The 25,603-nt window shown below is 39.3% G+C and overlaps 1 protein-coding gene across 1 annotated transcript in view; it reads left to right on the top strand.

Moving 5' to 3' along the window:
* LOC134668972 (dipeptidase 1-like) overlaps nucleotides 1–12,516 on the top strand; it is a 61,578-nt gene extending 49,062 nt beyond the window's left edge. The window contains exon 2 of the mRNA XM_063526486.1: nucleotides 10,834–12,516. Within this exon, the coding sequence (XP_063382556.1) occupies nucleotides 10,834–12,180 (1,347 nt within the window). The 3' untranslated portion in view covers nucleotides 12,181–12,516. The remainder of the gene's footprint in view (nucleotides 1–10,833) is intronic.
* The last annotated feature ends 13,087 nt before the right edge of the window (nucleotides 12,517–25,603 follow it).

The raw sequence follows: 25,603 nt of genomic DNA, 5'->3' as shown, positions 1-25,603 counted from the left end.
TAAACGACCTGACTTTAACCTACCTACATTATTTGATCATTTCATGTTTTCATCTACCCTCAACTGCCTTAAGAAGCCATTTGAGGGTAGATTTTGTTTACTCTTTTTTAAATATCTATATTACCGACTATAGGTATATTAATTATGACCGTGTCATACAACATTTTTGTCAATAATAGACGTAGAGAGTTTTACCTAATTATAAAATAGTAAAATATTTTATCGTATAGGTGGCCCCCGAGCTAGATATACTATTTTCGTAAATAAGTATTTAATGGACATTTATCATGAAGTTCATGAAGCCTCGTCAACATCAATTGCCACTGTCCGTAGATTGTGGAACAGTATCCACTACACAATAAACGGATTTTTTATGTAATAATGCGGTTGCTAGTTGCTATTACGATAAAATATACTTTACAACTAGTACCCACTTTTCTACTTATATGTACTTTGGTATAACTGCAATAAAGTTATTAATAGTTGGTTAACTTAACTTTATAATCCTATTCCCTTTGCGTTCATTTGCAATTTTTCCCACAATAGGTACCTATGTGCCCGATATTATCCCTGCAGCATCAAGAGTTTATAGGTCAAGGCATTGCTATGCTGGCGAGCGGGCGTGAGCGCAATCAACTTTGGGTCCGTTTACACTTTCCTTACTCAATATTGCCTCTGAAAATCTCTACATTTGAAACACGTTATCATTCAACTCCCGATGGTCCCGGGTTCGAATCCTGGTAAGGGCATTTATTTGTATTATGATACAGATATTTGTTCCTGAGTCATGGTTGTTTTCTATGTATTTAAGTATTTATATATTATATATATATCGTTGTCTGAGTACCCACAACACAAGCCTTCTTGAGCTTAATACCGTGGGGCTTAGTCAATTTGTGTAAAAATGTCCTATATTTATTTATTTATTTAAACTGTTCAAAGCGTAGTTTTGATGCCATTCTCGAAATCGAGCGGTAATTTAAAATTAAAATCAAAAAAATGGCTTATAGATTGTTTTTGCGTTCATATGCGCGCTAACGGTATTAAGATACTTAAAACACAGCGTGGAAATTAATACAAAATATATTAGGTATCCAATTTTATAGTATGATTTTAATTTCCTTCTAAAGAACATTCATAATTTAAGAGTTCTCACTCGTAGTTCAATTATGAAACAGAAATTAAGATAGCTTCTTCATTAATACTAAAACCAGGCGTGTCTCACTCCGCGATTTCGTCGCTTTGCTACAGGTAGCTAAAAGTACATCCGTTCGGCCCCAATTTTGGGGTTTGCCATAAGCTGCGCGTGGCGCTGTCGCCACCTAGCGGCCATATCTGTGCTGATCGTAACAAACGCGTTTTGTTAGAGAGTGAGTCTTCTGTACTTAGTACTATTATTTATTCTGTGCTAAAACTTCAAAGTGCGTCATCATCACACTTGTAGAGCTTTTTGCGTGACATTCCCACCCAGAATAATTTAATAGTCACTAAGTACAAAATATGAGCAGTGTAATGAGGGCCTAATAGGATACTGAAGTCCCTGTGACTGCGCCAGTACGCTCTGTAAATGGGTCAGAGGCTATTCGGGCCGCTCGCCCCTGCCACCCTCTGTCGCCACCTTCCTACCCCGTGCTGTGCCTTCTGCATAATTGAACACGCGGTAAATTATTGTCACGCTTGATAAGAATTGCAACTTTTTCCAATACTTCTTATGTTCAAGCATGGTCGCAAGAAGCGATGAGATTAAAGCGGCATTCGAACTTTAGAAATCTGTTAGCTATGTTTTGTTATTTATTGACAAACATAATGCATAATAAATAACGAGTAGGATGATAATAAATAAATAATCTATTGATCTTATTGTCATCAATCGCGGTGCATATCGATTCATCACCACCACCAATCTGGGGCGTCTTAAACTGTGCTGAGGTCCCTGGGCACATAAGAATTTGGGGCCCTTTTGGAAAGTAAAGAAAGCTAATTAAATTAACATTTTTCTACAATGATCTTCTATTTATAATGGGTAATCAAATATACTGTTACTGTCCGTCTTTCGGGGCCCCCTGAGGACGGGCCCCGTGTGTCCTTATGGCAAAGACTATACTGCCACGAATAATATGTATCACTATCTTGCTTGTTGCATCAACTATACTTACCTACCCATACAACCATTTCCAGTCGCCGTTACGACGCGGTGTAGACACATCTTGTGTCGACACCATCTGTTTCGGTCACAATTCCAGTCGCAGAGTCGTCGCCGTGTCGACACAGTTACCAGAAATGGGGAAGGGTCGACACATGACACAAAGTGACATAAAGTGTGGTCGCCGTGTGCACACATTGTTACTAGTTTGCGACTACTTTATGCCAAAATCATTCGTTCATTCGTTCATTTTGTTCCTGTCAAATGGAAACTGTCAGATGGAAAAATAGTTAAATAAAAATAAGTGACATTAATACGCCATCTCTAAAACGGATTACAAGACGTAATTATATATTGTTTGCATTTATATTACAATAGGACTTAAATTATTATGGGGAATTAAACTGCTCGAGTGATTTGATAAACTAAGTGTAATATAATCAACGCGCCACCACATTGTTTTAGTTTAGCCGGAAATGAAATTGTTTACTTCTCAGTGCCTGTGTTCATAAATATATTATTTGATGCATTTTTAGTACTTCGATGCGTATACTATACTTAAATAACAGAAATAACGCTTTACATACTACGAAACTTGTAAATTATGATGTATAAATATGGTTTAAGGCTGAGAAATATTGCAGTCACAAAGTAGTCGCAAATGTTTCGACTTTGTGTCGACTCTGTGTAGACACATGACACGCGCTGTCAAAAGTAATAACAAAGTTACTGGATTTGCAATATGGCTCCTTGTGTTCATTTGTTTTCAGATATTCTCAAAGTGTAAAAATGCCGTGGTCAGAGATGGGACTTAATAGATTAACTGTTTATTCGACTAATTAATGGAATAAAAAAAGTTAATCCTCAAATTTTAATCACGATTAGTTTAGTCGACCTAACATAGATTGAAATTGAATTAATCTGAACATTAATCGAATAAATTATCGATTAAATCTCGGTTGGAAGTTGACAGGGGGGCACTTTTGTACGTAAAAATAATAGAAATGTCTTGCATGCAGATGGTAGCCAAACACTTTGTCATAAAAGTCGAGATGGGTGTCGATTTATAGGTTTTAGGGAGTGCCGATTTCGAAAATGATGACCGTTTTGGAATCCAAAATGGCAGCCATGCACTGTGTCATAAAAGTCGTCATGGATGTCGTTTTATACGTTTTAGGGGGCCCCAATTTTGAAAATGATGACCATTTTGGAATCCAAAATGGCGGCCATGCACTATGCCATAAAAGTCGTCATGGGTGTCGTTTTATAGGTTTTAGAGGGCGCAGATTTCAAAAATGATGACCATTTTGGATTCCAAGATGGCGGCCATGCACTATGTCATAAAAGTCGTCATGGATGTCGTTTTATAGGTTTTAGGAGGCCCCGATTTAGAAAATGATGACCATTTTGAAATCCAAAATGGCGGCCATGCACTATGTCATAAAAGTCGTCATGGGTGTCGTTTTATAGGTTTTGGGGGGCCCAGATTTAGAAAATGATAACCATTTTGGATTCCAAAATGGTGGCCATGCACTATGTCATAAAAGTCGTCATGGGTGTCGTTTTATAGGTTTTAGGGGGCGCAGATTTCGAAAACGATGACTATTTTGGATTCCAAGATGGCGGCCATGCACTATGTCATAAAAGTCGTCATGGATGTCGTTTTATAGGTTTTGGGGTGCGCAGATTTCGAAAATGATAAACATTTTCGATTCCAAAATGGCGGCCATGCACTATGTCATAAAAGTTGTCATGGATGTCGTTTTATGGGTTTTAGGGGGCCCCGATTTAGAAAATGATGACCATTTTGAAATCCAAAATGGCGGCCATGCACTATGTCATAAAAGTTGTCATGGGTGTCGTTTTATAGGTTTTGGGGGGCGCAGATTTAGAAAATGATGACCATTTTGGATTCCAAGATGGCGGCCATGCAGTTTGTCATAAAAGTCGTCATGGATGTCGTTTTATAGGTTTTAGGGGGCCCCGATTTAGAAAATGATGACCATTTTGAAATCCAAAATGGCGGCCATGCACTATGTCATAAAAGTCGTCATGGGTGTCGTTTTATAGGTTTTGGGGGGCCCAGATTTAGAAAATGATGACCATTTTGGATTCCAAAATGGTGGCCATGCACTATGTCATAAAAGTCGTCATGGGTGTCGTTTTATAGGTTTTAGGGGGCGCAGATTTCGAAAACGATGACCATTTTGGATTCCAAGATGGCGGCCATGCACTATGTCATAAAAGTCGTCATGGATGTCGGTTTATAGGTTTTAGGGGGCCCGCTTTCGAAAATGATGACCATTTTGTAATCCAGAATGGCGGCCATGCACTATGTCATAAAAGTCGTCATGGGTGTTGTTTTATAGGTTTTGGGGGGCGCAGATTTCAAAAATGATGACCATTTTGGAATCCAAAATGGCGGCCATGCACTATGTCATAAAAGTCGTTATGGATGTCGATTTATAGGTTTTGGGGGACCCCAATTTTGAAAATGATGACCATTTTGGAACCCAAAATTGCGGCCATGCACTATGCCATAAAAGTCGTCATGGGTGTCGTTTTATAGGTTTTAGGAGGCGCAGATTTCAAAAATGATGACCATTTTTGATTCCAAGATGGCGGCCATGCACTATGTCATAAAAGTCGTCATGGATGTCGTTTTATAGGTTTTAGGGGGGCCGGTTTCGAAAATGATGACCATTTTGTAATCCAGAATGGCGGCCATGCACTTTGTCATAAAAGTCGTCATGGGTGTCGTTTTATAGGTTTTAGGGGGCGCAGATTTCGAAAACGATGACCATTTTGGATTCCAAGATAGCGGCCATGCACTATGTCATAAAAGTTGTCATAGGTGTCGTTTTATAGGTTTTAGGGGGCCCTGATTTCGAAAATGATGACCATTTTGGAATCCAAAATGGCGGCCATGCAGTATGTCATAAAAGTCGTCATGGCTGTCGTTTTATAGGTTTTAGGGAGCGCAGATTTCGAAAATAATAACTATTTTGGAATCCAAGATGGCGGCCATGCACTATGTTAAAAGTCTACATGGATGTCGTTTTGTTGGTCATGGTCATCATTTTCGAAATCTGCTCTTCCTAACACCTATAAATCAACATCTATGACGGCTTATATGACAAAGTGCACGGCAGACATCTTGGAATCCAAAATGGTCATCATTTTCGAATTCTGCACTCCCTAAAACCTATAAAACGATATCCATGATGACTTTTATGACAAGGTGCACGGCACACATCTTGGATTCCAAACTGGTCATCATTTTCGAAATCGGCACTTCCTAAAACCTATAAAACGATATTCATTACGACTTTTATGACAAAATACGTAGCCGCCATCTTGGATTATAAAATGATCATCGTTTTCGAATTCTGCACTCCCTAAAACCTATAAATCGACATCCGTGACGACGCAAGTTATCTTTATTTTCAGATCTAACAAATTGCTACAGAATACAAAGGACAAAAAAAGAAGCGAGGAGGTAATGAAAAAAGCAAAAACACAGATGATTCCTCGACGCAATTGGATGCTTCTTAAATTGTGTCCAGATTTTTTTGCCATAAAAGTTTTTATTTTTCACATACACCGTGAAATTTTAGTGGTTGTTTTCCCGCGGCAGGGCGATTTGCTATCGGTAGTACTTTCGAATTATGATAGACAAAATTATAAATAAACTGTTTTCCAAAAAAAAAATTACAAAAAAATAATCTAAACTCGAACAAGCGAAAAACAATAGTAACACACTAAAACTGCAAGTCGACGACAGTTCCCGATATTGTAAACAGATAAACAAATAAACAAGCACATGTTACTTTTTTAAACTGTGTAACAGGCTAGAGTGCTTTACTGTTTGACAACTGAAAATAAAATTTAGTTAGACTGTTCCTTCACGATTAACAGTTGAAATAAAACCTTTTTATTAGTTTGATGATTGCCATTACGTTGTGTCAACTTTGGTAAATCGAATAATTACATCCTCTTCGCTTATTAAACTAATGTGCTAACAGATCCTGTCAATGTCATCACTGCTATTTCTAGTAAAATGGATCGACATAACGAATATTCTAATTTAGAGTACGTCGCGATGGTGCAGCTGTACGCTAGGGCTAACTACGACTCCCACGCCGCCCGGCGACTTTACGCGGAACCGGACCATTTACAGTCGCTGCTTCTTCGGGGGATTTTAAACCCCCAAGTTCCCCACGGACGAACAATTGTCGCCGCAACACAGCGGCTGCTTAACCACGGGCAGTTTCAAACGCCAGCACATGCACAGGGCAGAGGTGATTGTGTATTGAACGTGGCGGATTGCAGTTCGAACAATTATTGCGGTATCGGGAAGTTTAAGTGTTTGTTTAAGTTTTTGATCATTAAAGCTTGATCTTAACTTGTTATGTTTACTTTTAAGGATCTGCAAACTAACTGCACGTAAAATGTGTGAAGGTAAAATAAATGGAACTACTTTTTAGGTTATTTTGTTTCATTCACTCAAAAGAATTAGGTAGGTACTACTGCAGTGCTACTACTGGTGTTAGGTCACTTTCGAGTTTCGTTCGACACATTTATAAATCTGGCATTTCTTAACATTATTTAAAAAAAAGATTACACATCGACTGTATATCGATAGCAGAATCATTTCGTTGCGGGAAAACAACCACTAAAATTTCACGGTGTATTACTCTCACAAGTTCCGTGACATTTCGACCTTGTAATTTTTTAAGTAAATGTTTTTGTTTATCTATGAGGATCTCACTAGAATAATATAATCAAGGTATGTTTATATTTGATGATTGAAATAGTAACGCAAAAAAAAAATTATATTTGTGTCTTATATTCCTGCCGAAGACTTTTATTTTTCCTTTTCCTTCTACACAAGTTTGGTCAAGTAATAAGAATTTAGGGCTCTCAATTTTATTTTGACTTCTACAACAGTAAAGCTACGAGGCCATGTTTGGTATCGTTTTCGTATAAATTCGCAGTACCAAATTTAGTTATGGTATCACATTGACACCATTCCAAAGTAAAAACATATAAACTTACTTTCTTTTAAACTCCTCTTCACGCTTAAACTGCTTTTTAATTTAGTACACATATATTTTGAGTCCCGAGACAGGACATAATAAGTTATCTCAAAAATCATCCTTTAAAGGTGTGAAATGAGGTGTAGGGGGAAATTCAGAATTGACTTCTTGAAGTGAATACTGTTTAAGTTTAGGTTTGAAGTCATGTTTTTTTTAATCATTTTTAACTAAATCAAAGATGTAGACCATCCCAAATTTAATATAAATCGGTTCAGCCGTTATTGATTTCCCGTACAAATTTCCACGCCACTTTTCACACCTTCAAAAGATGATTTTGGTTATAAGATCTATCCTATGTCCTGTTCCGGGACGCAAACTATTTCTATACCAAATTTCAACGAAATCGGTTCAGCGGTTAAGCGTCAAGAGGAGTTTAAAAAAAACCGGCCAAGTGCGAGTCGGACTCACGTATTAAGGGTTCCGTACATTAAGTCCGACTCGCGCTTGACTGCACATTTCTAATAGGTTTTCCTGTCATCTATAGGTAAAGAACTATTTTGTGTATTCATACGGACAGACATACAGACACACGAGTGATCCTATAAGGATTCCGTTTTTTGCTTTTGAGGTACGGAACCCGGAGATTTTTTTTAATTTTGTGGAATGGTGTCAATGTGATACCTTAAATGGATTCAGCAACCCAGATTTATACGAAAACGATACCATACACGGCCTAGCACCTTCACTGATGTAGATATATCAAGATAAAATTGAGAGCCTTAAATAAACTTTCAAGAGCGGATATCTCAAAAACTATTCAACATATCGAAAAAATTGACTGAATAAACTTGTAACAAATTAAATTAACTTTCATTTTGTATAAGTGGCCATGTCGCTAAGATGCATAGTTTCCGAGATATAATCGAAAAACCGGAAAATGGGAGCTTCAAAGCCCCCTCTCTTCCCTCGCTCAAGGGCTACGGCCGGGGACTTTTGATATATTCACCTCCTAACTTGTCCAAACCAAGTTACAGAGTCAAAAATTGTGTTCCGAGCATTTCCCTCTACAACTTTTTGGAGCATTCGTTGGCTGATCTAAGTAGCTTATTGCATTTCTTTAAAAACTTTTCTGTAGAAGGTTGACGGGTGTTGGGTGTTTATATGGTTTTGGTCGATTATTATCATTTGCATCGCCCATGATGACTTACTAGAATTACTTACGAGCACACGAGACACTAATAGTAGTTTGACAAACCTTGGTTTTCAAGAGGTATTTTATATTGACATTTGCTGTCACAAATTTGCTGTCAGATTTAGTCGCAAACCGCACGCAAAGTGCACACAAATGTGTCGACACCTTGTTACGGAAAAGTGTACACACGGCGACGACACTTTGTTTCGAAACAATTCTAGACACATTGTGTGGACTCTGTTACGACACATCTGACATTTAGTTACCACTTTGATGATTCTGCGACTGGAATGGTTATATGGGTACCTAAGGACGAACGATAGATGTCAAAATGAGATCGAAGTTCGAATCGGCTTCCTAGCCAATGTTTTGTTTTTGGAGCACAAAGCTGCTTTTACATTGGCTTGGTATTGTACAGTCGCCATCAGATATATCGGAGCGGCCAAGGTGTTCACAAATATCTGAACACGCCTCTATTGCCAGGCCGTTAGAGTGCGTTAGGAGGAGGGAGTAATATTGCCATTTCGGGGTATATTTTTCTCGTCGGTCCCGTAATAAAGCCGGCTTATGTACCGACGTAGGTAATTAGATAGGTGCTTCAGTTAAGGATAGAGAACCCGCGATGGCCGACCGAACTTCTAGTTCCTGTTTCAAGATAGTTTTGGCGAGGACGCTGTTAAGCAATAATGTGTCAACCCACAATAATTTTGCAATCAGATGCCAAATTGGCAAAAAATTACGCTTGAAGTTGACATTTTATTGCAAAATTATTGTGGGTTGACACATTATTGCTATACATCATCAGCCAAGATTATAAGGTTTCAACATTAAACCTGCCTGCCTGCATTAAGCTGCGGTGAAACTTTGAGTTAAAAGTAAACTAGTGACGTGACAGCTTAGGTTGCTTTGTTCTGTATTTAGGCATCTCAAAAACCTCGGTGCTACTTTACCGCTCTGGGGCGGTATTAAGGAATATACGTACCTATGTCAAACATTCTTAGGGCCATATGTACTGTAAAATGTTGTACAATACACGTGCGAAAAGGTAATTCGCAACTCGTGTCGATTTAAAACGCCCCCTTCGCGGTATTAAGGAATATACGTACCTATGTCAAACATTTATAGGGCCATATGTACCGTAAAACGTTGTACAATACACGTGCGAAAAGGTAATTCGCAACTCGTGTCGATTTAAAACGCCCCCTTCGCGGTTTTAAGGAATATACGTACCTATGTCAAACATTTATAGGGCCATATGTACCGTAAAACGTTGTACAATACACGTGCGAAAAGGTAATTCGCAACTCGTGTCGATTTAAAACGCCCCCTTCGCGGTTTTAAGGAATATACGTACCTATGTCAAACATTTATAGGGCCATATATGTACCGTAAAACGTTGTACAATACACGTGCGAAAAGGTAATTCGCAACTCGTGTCGATTTAAAACGCCCCCTTCGCGGTTTTAAGGAATATACGTACCTATGTCAAACATTTATAGGGCCATATGTACCGTAAAACGTTGTACAATACACGTGCGAAAAGGTAATTCGCAACTCGTGTCGATTTAAAACGCCCCCTTCGCTACACGTTGCGAATATCCTACTTTTCGCACTTGCATCGTTTAATGTACTATTTCACCACACCAGCTCGTAAAGGCACTCTTTATTCTTCAAAAACCAATGAGAGAAATAACTATCTCGCAATACCAATAAATTAAATGACCCATAGCTACGAAAATTACTGCTACGGGCTACGCGTAGCAAACGTAGCATTGTTTGGCCTTGACGCATTTAAGAGGGGGCATCATCATCATCTTCCTCGCGTTATCCCGGCATTTTGTCACGGCTCATGGGAGCCTGAGGCCGCTTGACAACTAATCCTAATTGGCGTAGGCACTATACTATCTGAAAATATACTTACTTCATAACGTCATATACGTAATATACCTACTAGTTCTACTCTATCGAACAAACAATTAGGTTACCTATTTAGTTACTTGGTTTTGGTCGTTAGAACCAGTGTTTCAGAAAATACTTAACGCCAAAAAACTCTCCGTTCATTCCACAAAACAAAAAAGTTACGCATAGATAATACAAGTAATTAATACCATACAATATCTCGGTGTTACCTATTCGCATTTTGTCTACATATTTCATATCATTACTAACGTCAGTTATTCCAATTCATTGTCAACGTACGCAAGCGAGATTACATTTAAACAGGATCCGCGCCGCGGAACGAAGGCACAAGAACCATAATGAGTCGTGTATGTAAAATAATAATATGTTAACAAAGCTGCCTACAGAATTAAGCAATTTGTAAGACTTGATGAAGATAAATGATACAAGGTTAGAAATTAAGAGCCTCCGTGTCTGCTTAATTCGCACAAATTAAATTAATTAAATCTCGCGTTTGCTTACGACACAAAGTGATATGATTATGTTTTTGTTTGTTCCAGGCGGCAGTTCCGGAGGGCATGACGTTCTCCGGTCCGTTGCCGGACGTGGCGGAGCGGTGCGGGCGCTGGGCGCCGGACTCACTATCCGCGTCCGCCTCGGGCAGCTCCGACGAAAAGCCCACGCCACGGCGCCCGCGCTGGCGTATCGCGCTCGCGGCGCTGGTCGTGCTGGCCGCGCTCGGCGCCGCGCTGGCTCTACCGCTCGCGTTGGGCGGCGGCGGCCGTGCCACGCCCGAGCAGAGAATGACTACCATACGTCGTATGCTGCGTGACTCGCCACTTGTCGACGGTCATAACGATTTAGCTTGGAATGTCCGAAAATTTTTGCACAACAAAATCGGTGATTTCAACTTGAGTGCTGGACTCGAGGGTCTCGAGCCTTGGGCGCGGTCGCGCTGGTCGCACACGGACATCCCGCGCCTGAGGCTCGGGCAGGTCGGCGCTCAGTTCTGGTCGGCGTACGTGCCATGCGGTGCGCGGGATCGAGATGCTGTGCAACTCGCTCTCGAGCAGATGGATGTTATCAAACGCATTGTGGAGATGAATGGCGCTCACCTCGCTCTTGTTACTGATGCCACGGAATTGCTGGAAGCACATCGAGATGGACGGATAGCTTCTTTAATTGGTGTAGAAGGCGGACACGCACTTGGCGATTCATTAGCAGTTCTCCGCGCCTTTTATCAACTCGGAGCTCGCTACTTAACCGTAACTCACACGTGCGATACACGGTGGGCTCGAGCAGCTGGCACATCGGGCGGGCTTACAGAATTCGGTAAAGCAGTAGTACGCGAAATGAACAGGTTGGGCATGATCGTCGATTTGTCACATGCGGGCGAAGAAACAGCTCGAGACGCTCTGGAGACATCGAAAGCGCCTGTTGTGTTTTCTCATTCGGGAGCGGCCGCTTTGTGCAATTCGACGAGAAATGTCCCAGATGATTTGCTGCGGAAAATTGCCGAGAACGGTGGAGTGGTTATGATTAATTTCTATGCGAAACTGGTGACGTGTGGTGAGCGAGCGACAGTGGAAGACGTCGTGGCGCATATAAATCACGTGCGGAGCGTGGCGGGCGTCGAGCACGTGGGGCTAGGCGCTGGGTACGACGGCATCGACGCACCGCCCGAGGGGCTGGAGGACGTGTCGCGGTACCCGCACCTGTTAGCCGAGCTGCTGCGCGACCCCGCGTGGAGCGAGGAGGACGTGCGCAAGCTGGCCGGCATGAACGTGGTGCGCGTGCTGCGGCACGTGGAGCGCGTGCGCGACCAGTGGCGCCGCGCCGCCGTGCTGCCCGGCGAGGAGACGCCCGCCACCGCTCGCCGCGGCGACTGCGTCTACGGGCCCGCGTGACGCAGGCTGCGCGCCGCGACTATCCGCGGCCCACCTCGTACTGCTCAATATTGACACTTGTTGAACGTAGTTATACATGTATATTAGTGTCCAAATGTGATTTAGAGATTAAATTAATAACAAAAAACCTAATGCACAAATGTTTAGCTAAGGACCCGCGCGCGCTGGGCGGTTCGTCTCGCGTCGCCCCGCGGTTCTCCGCTCAACTCTTTTCCATCCACGCACACGACTTCGTTGACGAAAGCCCAATGCGATCCGCGATTTATATGATGTGAGCCAATGAAGATATAAAAGGAATAATGTGTTTATAGAAAAATAAATATTCTTTATTTATAATATTGTCTACATTTATTTCTACCTAGTTACCTACATATATAACACAATTATTATAATTACAGAATCTATTCTACTCTCCAGTCTATTCGGTTCAGAAGTTATGAACCATTTTTAAGGATCATTCGGACACCATAAAATAAATTCTTGCTACATACTTACACGAAAATGATACCAAATGCGGCCTTACTAGCAAAGTTACGAAGTTACGAAAAATTGTGCTCCAATAATTACAAGCATTTCCCTCTAACAAAAGCTCTCAAAAAGTGACATCCGCTTGTATTACAAAGTTAAAAGCTTTTGAGAAACGGGCTCCTAGCCAAACAGTTTGGTTCAGGAGACGTTATATAGCAGCCTGCAGGGTACCTACTACCTATATAAGTACCTACCTACCTTTCGATAAATAAATCGACTTAACCCAATGGTGTGGGGGTATGGTTGGATAGATCATTCAAAACCAATAACAGTCTCCAAAAATTATTTTTGATAAAGTGAATATTTTCGGAAATAATGGCTCCGAAAGAAAACATTTGTCCCCTCCGTCCCCACCCCTCTTTTTAATCACGGGGCCAAAAAATATGAAAAAAGTCGTAAAACAAAAGCTTAATAATATAGGTACTTTCAATGAAAAGTGTAGCGAACATAATCGGTTTAGTTGTTTTTGAGTTATTGCAGTCTTCTCTTCATAGTAAAATGACGTACTTAGATAGCGCTGCGAAGTGCAAAGGTACTACTTGTAATGTATATGTCGTAGTCAGATCGTATAATCCGCCGTATTACATTACGGCTAGCCGTTTTCAAAAACAGGGGCGTTTTGAAATGCGGCGGTTCGACGATTAGCCGGATTGTCACTGCGATACGTTCTTCAATAAGGCGGCCCACGTTTAGCCGCATCGTACATTGTAGAGTGACCAGTTCTTTCGGTCGCCTACGTAACCGGAATTTGACAATGTTTGCAATTTAATTTATTTCTACCATGGTCCCACCGCACTACATGTGTTACTTTTCCAAAATATTTCCTTCACAACTTAAATAGACGGAGCCCCGCAAGCGGGGCTCCTATTTCTGGGCGGTTTGCCCTTCGGGCATCTGAAGTTGCCTAACGAACCTAACCTAATTATCTACCTACGCTTTTTTCCCCAAAGTGTAATGTTTTCACGGACGTCTCACTTAATCAATAGGTAGGTAGGTTAGGTTCGTTAGGTAGCTTCAGATGCCCGAAGGGCAAACCGCTCAGAAATAGGAGCCCCGCGAAGCGGGGCTCCGTCTAGTTAAGTTGCGAAGGAATTTTTTTTTTGAAAAGAAAAAGTCCGACAAACTCCAGATTTGATGGACACCCCAGCGTTTGTCAGGCAGCGCCACGAGTGTTAAAAATGGGAACTAAAAACTGTCAAAGCGGCGGCTAATGACTCGCTGTATTACATTACGGCTAGCCGTGTTGAAGAACGTATGGCGCCGAATACATTCCGGCGGATTCTCATTCAGCCGCATTTAATACGGCTAATCGTTAAACCGCCGCATTTCAAAACGCCCCTGTTTTTGAAAACGGCTAGCCGTAATGTAATACGGCGGATTATACGATCCGACTGCGACATATACATAATACCGCCAGGTGACAACCAAAACTCACTAATTAACACCACAAGTTCCTAGCCATAGTGAACCGTATTAGTACCAGCATAAGGATGATTTTTGTTTAATTATTTTTTAGTAATTAGTGAGTTTTGATTGTCACCTGACGATACTTACCAAGAAACATGGACATATATATTACTTCGTAAGGACGCGGCTAACGAGCACTAAAAAGGGGGCCGCTACATGGGTGTGATATTTGCATTTATCACACCCCGGCGCTCAGTCGTGTGGCGAATTGCGCAGTAGAAAGTTGTCACGCAGCATAACACAAAAATGCCTTATTGCGTTGTAAAAGGGTGCAAAAACCATTATAGGAAGTATAAGAAAAAAAATGGGATCTCATATCATCGGTAAGTAATTTCCAATTAGGTTTATGTATTGCTTAAAACCAATTTTAAACGATAATTTTATTTCATTCTCACGAGCAACTAATGTTCGCTCGTACGTCATAGCGCTAATGCATTAACCTTGTAAGGACGTCATTTCTCTTTGGAAGTTATTATGAAGTAGAAATGCATACTGCGTGATTTGTATAGGTAAATTTACTTAAATATGATTAGTTGATTACCTACCGGATATAATTACCGAAATTAAAGTACCTATTGTCTGTCTTACAGAGTTTGTTCCCGTTTCTTTTACATAATTATTAAAAACATTCGAAATAACAAGATCAAGTATTTGTTATTGTTTTATTCGTTGACTTAGGTACCTAGTATATTAATTCTTGTCAGGTTAAAGTTTTTAATTAACTGTAGGTAAAACTCAAAAAAAATTAACAGGTGAGCGCTAGAAACAAAGCGCGCATTTTCAAACACCGATTAATTCACATCGCTGTATTTAATACTTTCCATTACCTACTTATATTTTTGCATCATATTTGTGGACAGGACGCTCTCGTTTCGGAGGCCAAGATTCTCTTTGGATCACTGAGCCAAAATAGTTAGTTTGTATTGCTGTTTCCTTCTTTTTTACTCTACCTGTTTTGCAAGCAAGAAACTAACAGAAATAGTTGTTCGCCGCATTTTACTCGCGAAAGCTCGGGAGGTACTTATCGAACTGTACTGCTGTAGCTAGTAGCTCGGCCAACTTGTCGACCTTGACAGAGCCGGCTTACACAGGGCGGCACACCGCACTGCGCGAATGTTTAAAATATTGCATTGCCACCTGAGACGATAATGACATCACGAAATAACGTAGAAGAACGGAAACTTATAAGGATAAGTTCGCCCATTTTAATACAATAAATATGTTAACTAAAGGATTTATTACGAGAATCATAAGTAATACATAGGCAAAGGGTTAGGTTAAGACATATGTAGGTAGGGTAGAAAAGGGGTTTCAGTCGATGTGTGGAAGGGCGGCACCGTCGTCGAACCCAAGCCACCAGGCGGGGGACTTAAACCGGTGGCGTGTGCCTCGGATGCACATGGTGGTGGCACGTATAACGGCGTTACTGATCCTGCATCTCAGCCAGCCCAGTACAGTACTTAGAGATCGGTTCCAACGTTGAGATATGGTTTCTGCCATATGTTTTATAACGGAGGACATTTGGGGTGCATAGACGCTGTCAACAGATGTTACAAGTGGTGTGAAAGTTGCATGTCGCATTTCACAGGCCGTGGAATATTTTCTCTGTTTTTCGTCTTCAGCTGATTTTAGTACAGATGTCACGGGTCTTGAGAGGTAAGAAGGAGCGTCAGTGTCGACGACACGGATATCAAACAACGCCAACAACGCCAACAAATAATTTTGATTAACCATAAACTTAATCGACGCTCTTCTGATATAAACCGCGAATAAACTTAACAAGCCTTGTACGCCCGTACAAAGTTATCGCGAGAGTCGAGCTCACGTAGTTGTACGCAGTGTGTAACAGATGGCGCTTTTTTGCTGACATGAAGATCGCAACGGGCAATTCATATGCATGCGCTCATCCATAGTTTATATCTATGCCAAGAAAAGTCTGCAACGCTCGTTAAATAGTAGTTTTTAAAAATCTGTATGTTACAACACCATAATGGTCTTGATACTTGTGAAATTTTCTTGCATTTACCGTGTATGAAACATGTAAGTTGTGCATTATGGTTAAATAAATTTAATTCCAACAATAGATGTCACCAATAATATTAGGAGAATGTGACATTTGGCGTCATCAAAATTATTGAGCTTTTGTAAAAGTCACAACGGCCTAGCGAACATCGCGCCGCAATACGACATCAGGAATGGGTTTGTATAGTATAAGTAGTGCAGTTTGAATAGAAAAGCCTGTCTACTTATATAATATTAACGATTTTCATTCACTGGCATTATGGATTTAATTTATTATACAGGAATCTACATTTAAACCATAACCATGTGCAACTCAAAAACGAAGTTCATGACGGCCTCCTAGCCTTGTCGGTAGTGACCCTGCCTACGAAGCAGGAGGTCCCGGGTTCGAATCCTGGTAAGGGCATTTATTTGTGTTTATCACAAATGTTTGTTACTGAGTTATGGATGTTTTCTATGTATATAAGTATTTATATATAATTATATATTATATATATCGTCGTCTAGTACCCACAACACAAGCCTTATTTAGCTTACCGTGGGACTAGATTGATCTGTGTAAAATTGTCCTATAATATTTATTTATTTATTTATAAGGTAAGTACCTATACCTATAGGCCACGTGCATGAACTATAGGGGGCAGCATAAGAGCCGTCAGATTTTTGGCGCGAGGTGTAAATGTGTTGTTTATGCTTTCGATGTAGCCCACAAAATGGCAGAACCTATAAAACCTAAAATAATTAAATTTTATACTATGCACAAGTAAATGTACCGATACCGACGAGAACAGTAGATGGTAGCACTTGCTTTGGCAATGTACATGTGCACATATGTTTCCGATTCAGACCCTCCAACGCGCACGGTCCTTATCAGTATCAGGTGTGTTCAATTTGCTGTGAAACCATAGCACAGAATAAATAATAGTACTAGGTACGGTACAGAAGATACACTCTCTAACAAAACGCGTCTGTAACGATCAGGACAGATATGGTCGCTAGGTGGCGATAGCGCCACGCGCGCGCGGCTTATGGCTAGCCGCCAAAATTGGTGTGGAAGGGAATAAGTACTTACTTAGCACCTGTAGCAAAGCGACGAAATCGCGGAGTGAGCTACGCCTGGCCATAGTCTAATTATCTACATATATTATGGTGCAAGTATTAAGAGGTTTCATTCCACTTACCCGTCAACGTCATCAATTCCAAATATTGTTATCATTGTCGTTTTCGAGCTTGAATCGCCTCGTGCTGTTTTTTATTTGTATAAAATAATTCTTCATGCGTAAAAGTAACTCCCGCACGCTGTTTTTGTAAGGTTTCACCATGTTTTTCCCGTTTATCACAAAATACAACGAATATTTAAACGATTCTGACAATACACACAGTGTTGCCAACTCGGATTTAGAAAAAATGCTAGACTAATGTCTAGATTATGCTATAATGATGCCAAAGATTTTTGAAATTAGCTAAAAAAATGGTAATATTTCACTTCAAATTAGACACTTAAAACACATACATTTTTCAAATTTGCCGCCTTTTTCTACTGACAAGATCTGTTTGACCAACTTTATATAGACCGTCGACGCCCATCCGTCCAGAATAGTCAAAATTCATATGAAAATATGAACCACATAAGGCGATGGCGCATATTGTTGCTGCTAAGTTGGTGCAAACTTGGCTTAGAATAAATTATGCAAAAAAATATGCCAGATGTTAAATGGAAAATTTTATTATTATTATCTTTATTTATTTTTCTTCTTAAGTTAGGTTAGTTATAATATGAATATAAAAGTAAAATATAAAAACACTTACAAAACAATAAAAAAAATTATAAACACATTATAAAAAACCTAACCTAGGGTGCCGCCGGCAGCGGGGCAGGGCCCAAGCTGCCGGTGGTCAGGGCCGCAGAGTGAGGAACCGACGTACTATACGCGCCGTGTCCAAAATTACCGCCTTCTGCATCTGACCCTTGATCCAACCACCTAGCGAGAGTCTCTCTAGGTGTTGGTCGAGACTCTTCGCTATGAGACCGTTCGCTGACACGACTATAGGAACAATGATCGTCGAGTCAACATCCCACATGGCGGTTATCTCGTGAGCTAAGTCTAGGTACTTGCTGGATTTGTCCTTCTCGGCCTTCACGAGATTCTCATCATGGGGGATGGTGACGTCGACGAGCACGGCCCGGCGCTGCGATCGATCTATCAGCACGATGTCAGGCTTATTGGCTACAATAGTCCTGTCAGTGATGATAGATCGATCCCAATAGAGCGTGGCACGACCATTTATTATTATTATTATTATTTCGTTTTAGACAGGCAGCTGATGCTGGTGCGTCTAAATCATAGTTCACTTAGCACGATTTCACTGTTTAGATAGTTTATCGAGTCTATTTTTAAATTGATTCACACTTGTAGAGTTCACAACTTCTGAGGGTAATTTGTTCCAAGCATTTACTATTCGGTTTGCAATGAAGTTTTTCGCGATATTTGTTTTATGTTTTGTGGTTACTAGTTTAAGGTAGTGTCCTCTTGTGCGCGTGTTTGGGTTTCGAGTGAACAGGTCGCTTAGTTCTGGACAGTCGTAATATCCATGAATGATTTTAAATGTCTCGATCAAGTCGCCACGTTCACGCCTTTTTTGCAGTGTTGTCAAGCCCAGCTTGACTAGTCTTTCCTCGTACGAAAGTGACTTTAGCTGTGTGGGAATTTTAGTAAATCTACGCTGCACTCGCTCGATCATGTCAATATCTTTTTTGAAGTATGGATTCCATATCTGAAAACCATATTCCAGAATTGGTCTTATGTAGGTCTTATATATCTTGAGCATTGTTTCGGTGGTGAGAATACGAAAAGCTCTTCTAATTATGTAGATTATAGAGTTAGCCTTTTTTACCATTTGTGAAATATGGGGTTCCCACTTGAGATCGTCAGACATGATGACTCCTAGGTCTTGTTGGGTCGTGGTTCCTGCTAATTGTACGTTGTTTAAAGTGTAGGGCAACTTGGGGTTTTTCTTGTGCATGTGGAGGACTGTGCATTTTGATTCGTTGAGGTTTATAAGCCAGTCTAGGCACCAGTCCCTAATTCGGTTCAGATCTGCCTGTAGTTTGCTATGGTCTATCATAGGGTTTACAAACAGCTTGGAGTCATCTGCAAAGAAGCTGAAGTTGGATTCGATGGTGGTTTGTAAGTCGGTAACAAATATGCTGAACATGGTCGTTGAGATGACCGATCCCTGTGGGACGCCGCTCCAGACATCAAATTCATCAGAAACACTGTCAGCGATTCGCACTCTAAATTTTCTATCTCTTAGAAACGATTCTATCCATTGTAGAAGTTTTCCTCTTATGCCAAAGTGGTATAAATGGTGCCAAAGCGTGTGGAAATATGCCAGATCTGGCATCATTTATGCCAAGTTGGCAACACTGAATACACATACCATGTTACCATGTGAATGACGCAGTGACTGCTAAAAAACATTGCCATATTATAGCTTTTTTTCATAATTATGTAATGGCTCCTCTACACGATGGTCCAACGCCGGCCACTCCAAGGGACGCAGCCATGCGGTAGAATGAGATAGCAATATCATTTGCTCCCTCTAACACATAAATGCGTCCCTTGGAGTGGCCGGCTTGGCCCATCGTGTAAAGGAGCCATAAAGTAAGTACCATACTAAATTTACGGTGGAGAATAAAAAAAATGTGAGACAGACCAGGACAAACAATAATAGTGCTTTCGCTGCTACTCCTACTGAAAGATACATAAGACTATCCCGTTCGGTCATTTCTTCACACTCCTCATGCCTGATCCAGTTATATACTAGATCAAAGAATATAATACTCACTAGGAGAAGAACGGTAACTCCATACAAAAAAATGTCCCCAACCGTTTATACGTTTATACTAGTGGCGCGTCTTTGTGTACCAATGGAACTAAAGTTGACAACCGGTTTAGCCTGGCGGGTATTGGTAGGTAGTAATTCTGTTGATAAACATATTTGTTATCTTCATATCACGAAATATATGCAAGATGCAAATATTACCCCTTGTTTGTGGTATTATCAATTGATTTAAATAAAAGGCATGTTTATGTTTATAACATTATATATATTATTTATTAAAAAATGTTTTACATATAAAAATATACACTGAAAACTGGCAACTGGCTACTTAATAAAAAAATAGACATTAATAAAGCGCATTCACAAAGTTTTCAGTACATTTTATACAAATAACATTAGGCATGCCTACCTATTACACTTTACACACAGATACACTACACTTTACACACGGCATTTTACACAGATTTCCAACTTGTATTCATACATTTCTTCACGGTTAATTAATACGCTTTCCAGATGCGTTATGATGCTTCTGAACCCACTAAAGTTGTAAATTTCACTCTGGCTGCTTCAACAGCCGTTGCTCCGCATTTAGCACATTTTCTATGTGCATTGCTGTAATCCATGTAGGTACAGACTTACAGTCTTAAGTGGTACGTAGCGGTACACGTTGTATGTATTATTTAAAGAGTTAATAAATAAAATTTTCGTTATGAACTTTAACCACAGCAGTTGGACAGAGTCATTGACAAATATATTTTTTATTATGGTGGGTAGACGTACCTATCCTCCGTATATTTTATGAACATTGATAAAGACAGTTGGAAGCAAATATTCATTATAAAACTTAATCGCATGTAATTAAGTTTTTCTCCAATATGCTCGGAAATGTTCACCTTACTGTAGCAAAAATAGTACGGGAAGTTCTTCGTTAATGTCAAACTCTAACTAAAAAACATCAAACTATCGCTGTCCTGTTCTAGCGGACGGGAAGTAAAAAAACACTACAGTAATAACTTATTACTGACAGCGTTTTACACAAAAATAAAACGCTAATTAAATAACTTACCCTATTCGGAACCTAATAATAATATTGAGAGTGGCAACACTGTGTTGTCGGTCGTATTGTCCTTTTCTAGCATATACGTCCCTCTCTCTCCCACACTCCCACCACACAGCAGTTTGCTTTTTGGCGGTTGTCGCAAAAACAAATTTCCAACTCATTGTCTCAAAATTATACATATTTACACCAGGCAGGATTAAAACTTTAGGTTCCGAATAGGGTAAGTTATTTAATTAGCGTTTTATTTTTGTGTAAAACGCTGTCATTAAACAACTGTACCGCTATTCGGAACCTAATAATAATATTGAGACGTGTTTGTTATCGCCTGGTGGTGGGAAGACGCCAAGCCAATGTGATTTATACATGTACTTATTATGTATATGTAATATTATTATATTATGAGTGTTTAATTAATTATGCAGTACACCCTTTATTTTAACACCCGTGAGGAGAGAGGTATTTAGTAAAGCATACAATTTGATATTCCATTATATTATGATACTAACTTAGCATTTTATATACGTACTTAATGTACTTATAAATGTTCAAAAGAATAAGTGAGTCACCACAAGGGTGCTATACTGGTACTTAATTACATGAAAACTGGGTAAAAGAAGATGTGATAGGTCAGTCTACTCTTCAAGGAGCATACAACATCTGTTATAAGGAGTAATGTAATTCAAGTATGAGAAGATAAAAATAATAAAGTACTAGAGTAGTTTTTATTTATAAGTAGCAATTATTATCAAATTTGATAGTAATTATCTATAATAGTAAAGTAAGCAGTTGCAGGAATATAACAAGGACAGGACCTTTCTTATTTCCAGAATCCCTCGGGATTAAGTAGACGAATATTTTAATTATTCTTTATATCACTATCACCACAAAGTTAATAAAATTAGGTACTTGTTGAAATGTCATAGAGAATCACTAAATTTCTTTAATTACTGTAAGCCATATACTTTGTTATAGGTTATAGCTATAAAATGCATTTAACCCTTTTAAACGCTTTACCTGGCTTTACTAACGAGAACGCGAGTCAATGTACCTAAATAAACCTTACTTACTTGAAAGTGTGAAGGTTACTTTGAGAGCTTAAGCCACAACACTCATGTGTTCACTGCGCTGTGAGCACTAGTTATGACGCTTTTTGGTGTTCTTAGCGGTCAAATGGTTAATGTAGAATTGCCACAGAACTTTATCAATGATATTTGCAGAGTCATTCTAATTAAACTCATGTTTAGCTATCATAACCTTAATTTTACTCATTAATTTGTATATATGTAGTAAGAGTAATTTCTCAGTGGTTTACTTTATCTGGTGCCTACTGGTAGACATAAGCCTTGAAACTTTATTGGTTCTGACCGCTAAAGAGGCTTAATTTCTGTAAACTATTCATAGACATTGCTTAATTCTGAATATTCAGTGTGTAAATTATAAGGAATAAGATACTTAATTCGAAACCCTAGCTCATCGCATAGGTGCTTTTAACCGATATACAAATTTATGTACTTATTTCGTGATTTTACATTATTTGCAATAACTATGCGAAACCAGGGGGTCCCCGACCTTTTGCCGGGCGCCCGTGGCCCAAAGCCAACAGCGCAGAGGCCCTTTTAAGAGGGACCTATTTCATCCAATGCTAGAATCAGCACTTTGTCGAATCTATTAGATATTTAGGTATACTTATCCTCCTTATGAACTAAGGATAATTGTACCTTGTTTATATTTCAATAATAGCAAGATTGTAAATGTTATTATATATTCTGAAATATAATATTTCTGAATTTGGGCCAGTGTACTTTTGTATACTATATCTCTGGCCTACTATATAGGATAGTCTAATAACGTCCCGCCTCCTGGGAGGCAATATACAGAGTTCTTGCATATATATTCACGATAGCGCTAAGTGGTGTGGACCTAGTTTACCGACACTTGACTACATGAAATTATTGTGTACATTTTTTTAACAGGTCTCGAGCGAGAAGGGTACCTATATATAGGTTGAGGTCGTTAACTTGTGGATTTGGTAGGAGCAAGACACAGACGGGGTGTAAATTAATTGATCCACCATGTTTCAAGAGATTCATGTGCATTGATGCCTTGGTTACACTGTATAGACAGACTATATAACTCTTTGGCAGAGTTTTGATGACTGCATTTGTTTGGGTGTACTTGTTCCACAACAAAGACATATTTATATCTATTACAATGTATTTTCGAAAAGTACTCGCGTTTCAAAATAGCTTCGCCTTTTCGCAAGGCCTGTTTCCCATTTTTATTGTGCAAAGCAAACCGTATCACAATGCTATAATTTTGTATAAATTGATAACTAGAGGGTCATGCCCTAGACGTGACCGCCGAAGTTATACTAGTTAGAACCGTTCGTGCAAACCATTAAGTCACTGTTTATTAAAAACCTTATGTCGTGGGTACATTACATTCCACGGTGGGTACATTTATTAAACGTATAGTATCAAACTATGATGAATAATGATAAGTGAATTAAGTGATAACAATATTTGGTCCGTGCATAGAAGCGCGTGCCCTTGAGATTAGGGCATGGGTAGTTTAAAATAAACTTAATCTGTGCATAGGAGCACTTACGATCAAGGTGGTTCAAATCTTCAAGGGTCACAAGACAGACATAAAGGTGTAAAATAAATCATTCATAAACGCCCCGTTAGGTCAGTTTTGTATATTTTTATTTCTAACATGCTTGTGCAGCACATGACAATTTTCCTATACCATGCCAGTCAGGAATATAACAATTAAATAGGTAACCTTGGTTATATCGTGTACCTCATAGGTAGGTACTCTTAAACATGTTAACTGAAAAACCAGTGCTCTCGAGGCAAATATAATTTATATTAATTTCTAGTCTGCCATAGCAGGCATAGACTTCAACGATTTTTAGATATTCATAGGGCCGCTAAACGGAACCCTTTGTACACCTTGAGCAGACTCTTTGTGCTCTTGTAATTTTATTTTCACACCATGAGTGATATTAAACATAGCTTATTTCAAAATTGAACCGTAAGCTATGTCGTGTCGTGAGCTTAAGTGAGCCTGATTTAATTAGAGTCCATAGAGTAGTTATCTGGACCTTGGACGATTGACCACACCTTATTCTAATTATCAATATTGTGCCTGGGCTTGTGGTAGAATTTAGGTGACTAAATCTCTTAGTATTATCTATGCCACCCACATTATGAGGCTTAGCGTCTCCAGACCACAATTTTAAAAGTATTAGGGTGCAAAGATTTTTTCATCTTTAAAATAAAAATGAGTCGAGATAGGCCTGGAATCTTATGTTATTTTATACCTATTATATTATAATTTTAGAAATGTTCATTAGTCCAATTTTGGGTTTAGCCAATAGGGTGTTCGGGACCCTTAAAAAAGATTGGTAAACACAAATGAAAACTCGAATAACGAAGCCTTGCCTATTTCGACTGATTTTTACCCAGAACATTATTTTGTTAGAACCCTTTTACTTTCTCTAAGAGGAGGTATTTACATATTCATTTTTGTTATATATTTATAATTGTGGTCTAGCCTGTGTTATGACCATATCATTTAAATTTCTGACATGCCTTGCGCAGGCTTACATAGGTTGTAATATCATCATCAATAACTTGACATCAGTTTGTAAATGAATCAAAGATTCTTTGGCACACCTTACGCAGGTGGAAACATGGCAGCCTTGCGCAGGCTTAGATAGGTACACAACATATTGGTTTCATCACAAATAACTTGACGTTAGTTTGTGACTGAATAAAAGATTCTCTTAGGCACACCTTACGCAGGTGGAACCATAACAGACATAGGCTTAAGAATATCATTCAAATGAAGTTTATGGGTAATATTCCCTTAGTTGCGAGTTCCTCGCTCGACAAGGGGAAAGGATTTACTTTAATAGGCACTTTTAGAAAGTGTCATTCACGGTGACGCGCAGATTTGCCATAACTAAACTTTAACTCTACAGTTAGCGAATATAATTTGACAATATGAATGAAGCAAACCATGCGTCTTCGTCAATGAATCAATCTAAAGATTCCCATATCGTTAATGCCCTTTCAAGTCACAGGCTTCCGATTTTATTTAAAACGTTTACAAGTGTAGGTACTATTTAGGTAGGTAGGCTTAAACATTGAATCCTCTTGTATGTAGTTACATATAGAATAATGAAGTTATTCAAATCCAAAATAATACAAGCACATATAGCAACTACATGCAAGAGTTCTTTTCTTTAACCTTTTAAACTGTTAGTAAGTACCTGTTATTTATTTAAAAAGATACCTATCTACCTACATTTTAAACATTTTTTTTTTTTTTTTTTCAAAATCAAAGATCTAGTTGGAGAGATATAAGTTGGTAGATAAGGAGCGAAATACTTAAGGATTTCCATGACATTCTTGCGCAGAGCCATGCTAATCTCTCTCTTTGTCTAGTCAGATTTAAGTTTACGTACTGCCGAAGTACTCACTTTCCACA

The sequence above is a fragment of the Cydia fagiglandana genome, chromosome 11, assembly GCF_963556715.1.
Source record: "Cydia fagiglandana chromosome 11, ilCydFagi1.1, whole genome shotgun sequence".
Lineage (NCBI taxonomy): Eukaryota > Metazoa > Arthropoda > Insecta > Lepidoptera > Tortricidae > Cydia > Cydia fagiglandana.
This window is presented reverse-complemented; position numbering and strand designations above follow the sequence as displayed.